Source organism: Galeopterus variegatus, unplaced genomic scaffold (assembly GCF_000696425.1).
Source record: "Galeopterus variegatus unplaced genomic scaffold, G_variegatus-3.0.2 Scaffold5828, whole genome shotgun sequence".
In the NCBI taxonomy this organism is placed as follows: domain Eukaryota; kingdom Metazoa; phylum Chordata; class Mammalia; order Dermoptera; family Cynocephalidae; genus Galeopterus; species Galeopterus variegatus.
The window spans coordinates 9,861-12,430 of record NW_007731939.1 but is presented as its reverse complement, the minus strand read 5'-3'; the positions used below and the strand labels follow the sequence as shown (position 1 = coordinate 12,430).

The 2,570-nt window shown below is 39.5% G+C and overlaps 1 protein-coding gene across 1 annotated transcript in view; it reads left to right on the top strand.

The window, feature by feature from the left end:
- The window catches only part of WDR11 (WD repeat domain 11), a 63,260-nt gene extending 60,758 nt beyond the window's left edge, over window positions 1-2,502 (top strand). The window contains exons 29-30 of the mRNA XM_008590060.1: window positions 296-375; window positions 1,643-2,502. Of these exons, the coding sequence (XP_008588282.1) occupies window positions 296-375; window positions 1,643-1,800 (238 nt within the window). The 3' untranslated portion in view covers window positions 1,801-2,502. The remainder of the gene's footprint in view (window positions 1-295; window positions 376-1,642) is intronic.
- Window positions 2,503-2,570: the final 68 nt, after the last annotated feature.

Below are 2,570 nucleotides of genomic sequence, written 5' to 3'. Positions count from 1 at the left end.
GTACATGGGTAGCTGTCATATCTCTGTAGATTTCTGTGTATTTAAACTATTTCACAGTTTTTTTTAAGTATTATTAATAATAGAAAAATAAAAGCTTGAAGTCAGAGAGATGTGTATTCTCCCCTCCTTTCCTTTTTAAACCAGGGCTTAGAAAGGTGCTAATGTAACTTATGTAACACTTAGGTTTCCAGGGAAAACGTGTATAAGTCTTTGTACAGAAATATACCCATAGATGGTTCTGCCCACAAACGATATAGATCACAACGACTAACTCTTATTTCGTTCTGTTGTGCAGCATGAGATACTTCGATAGAGCAGCCTTATTTGTGGAAGCTTGTCTCAAGTACAGGGCATTTGAAGTCAATGAGGACACAGATATCCTTTGCAAGGATGTTCATGCTGAGGAAGGAGAAGATGACATGAGTGGGTTTTGGAATTCCTCTTAGTTGTGCTGCCTGGGCAGGATCTAGATTATATTAAGAAAGATCCATGTTCTAATTCACCAAAGCCAGGATCAGGGGGAAAAGGGAGGAGAAAGAAAGAGAAGGAAGGCTGCTGCTCGACTGGAACAGCTCTAACTAGGATGGGAGAGGCAGGAAGGACTGGCAAGGAGAGGGAGCCCGATTTTGTAATATATTGTTTGAACTTAAGAGGAAGGTGACGGAAATAATTTAGGCAAGGTGTAAGGGCCTGTTACTTTAATAGTACTCTTCCAAAACAAGTCATTCCATGGAATAAACTTTATATATTTATATGGAAAAATATATATGGGGATAAATAAAAAAGAAAGACTCCCACTGTCACCCATAGTGACCATCAAATATGGAACAAGATATAGCACTCCAAAGAGATGTGTCACCCAGGCACACCACTGTGGTCAGCCCATAACCCAGAACACTTTATTTCTTCTGGACATCACTTGAGTCACATTTTTTTCTTTGAAAAGAATGGGCTTGAGAGTATGACTCCCAAGCCCTTGTGTCTGTGTGACTCTACATTTCTCATTGCTCTTTTTCTTGAATGCATTTGGCCGCATTTCCACATGTCTGGTATTTGGTTCTGTGTATATTATTTTTACAGAAAATTAAACTAAAACTAAATTAAAATTTAAAAAAAAATTAAAGCCCTACTCAAGATTATATGCATATCTAGTCACTGGTAAAGTTGACTCTGGTTTAAAGTACCCGTTTTGAATATCAGAACACAACAGAACAGGGCTGTCTAAAAACCCAATTCCTGCCTTAGAGAAATAGATACTTGCCCCCACACCACCACCTTCTCCGACTTTCAAATGGAACAAGGCTGTGCGTGCAAGTTTCTCTTCTCTCGTCTTCTTTAAGAATTCAGTTGAGTGTAGGTCATGGGAGGATCTGGGAGGCATTGGTTGGATATTCTGGAAGGGGTGGCTTTGGGCTCAGGTGGTGCGAAGTGTAGTGATGTTCCAGATTGAGACACAGTCTCCCCTGGCCAGGAATCGCCTCCCCCAACGCATGGGATGGGGGTGCTCATCCCATGCAGCCTGCTGTGGACCCCAGGTTCCTCCTGAGTTGCCCGGCAGAGGGGCTCTTCTTTCCTGCCTGAGAGCCCATGTGTAGCATAATCACGGCCCTTTTTGCTCTTCTTTTCCTTAACTGCAGTTTACAGAAACTCATCACTGCTGTATATGCAGATTATGCCCGAAGTTTGAAGAACCTCGGTTTTAAACAGGGAGCAGTTCTTTTTGCTTCCAAAGCTGGAGCAGCTGGCAAAGATTTACTGAATGAGCTTGAATCCCCCAAGGAAGAACCAATTGCAGAGTGACAGGTTAATCTATGTGTAATATGACATCACAAGCAGGGTGGGAGGGCAGCTGATCTGGCAGCGGTCGTGCTCCAGACTGGAGAGGAAGACAGGGTCCTTGTGAGCTGTTTCACCACCTTTCTGAGGTTATAAGTACACAACAGTATATGGGCACTTTTATTACCAGCAAGTTCTGTATCCTGTGTTGATCTCAAAGAAAAAGGTGAACACCTTAGACTTTGAAAGTGTATAACATTTTATACTTTTAGAGAGAGAGCTTTAACAGTCCCTGGAAATACTTTTAATTTTTTTAAGCTTAAAATTTGAAATACTAAATTGCTTTTCTCATTGACTAAATTTAAAAATATTTGTGGAATCTATAATAACAGAAGTTTGTGAGACCTGTTCTCAAATATGTGCTGTGCCTGTGTTTATATATATACAGTCATTCAAGATACAAGCAGGGCAGAAATACTTAAACATTAAAGATAGCTTACCAAAGCATTTTTTGTTTTCTTAACCTTGAAAACACAGAACTATTGATTCCTTGGTGTAGGCAGTGGCTAAATTTTGTAATGTCAGGCTCTTAGGTTCATAGGGAGGTTTTAAGCTTTATGTTTAATTCTAGAACATGAGTCTTTGATAGTCTGATTTTAACTTCTTCTATGATGCATTACAATATCCTTATTTTTGAAGTCTTTCTTTGTATTCTAACTTTCTGTCTTTGTTTTTCCAAAAGCTGAAATATATGAGATGTAACTATTCTAAATTATTGCTGAGAATTTAAATGT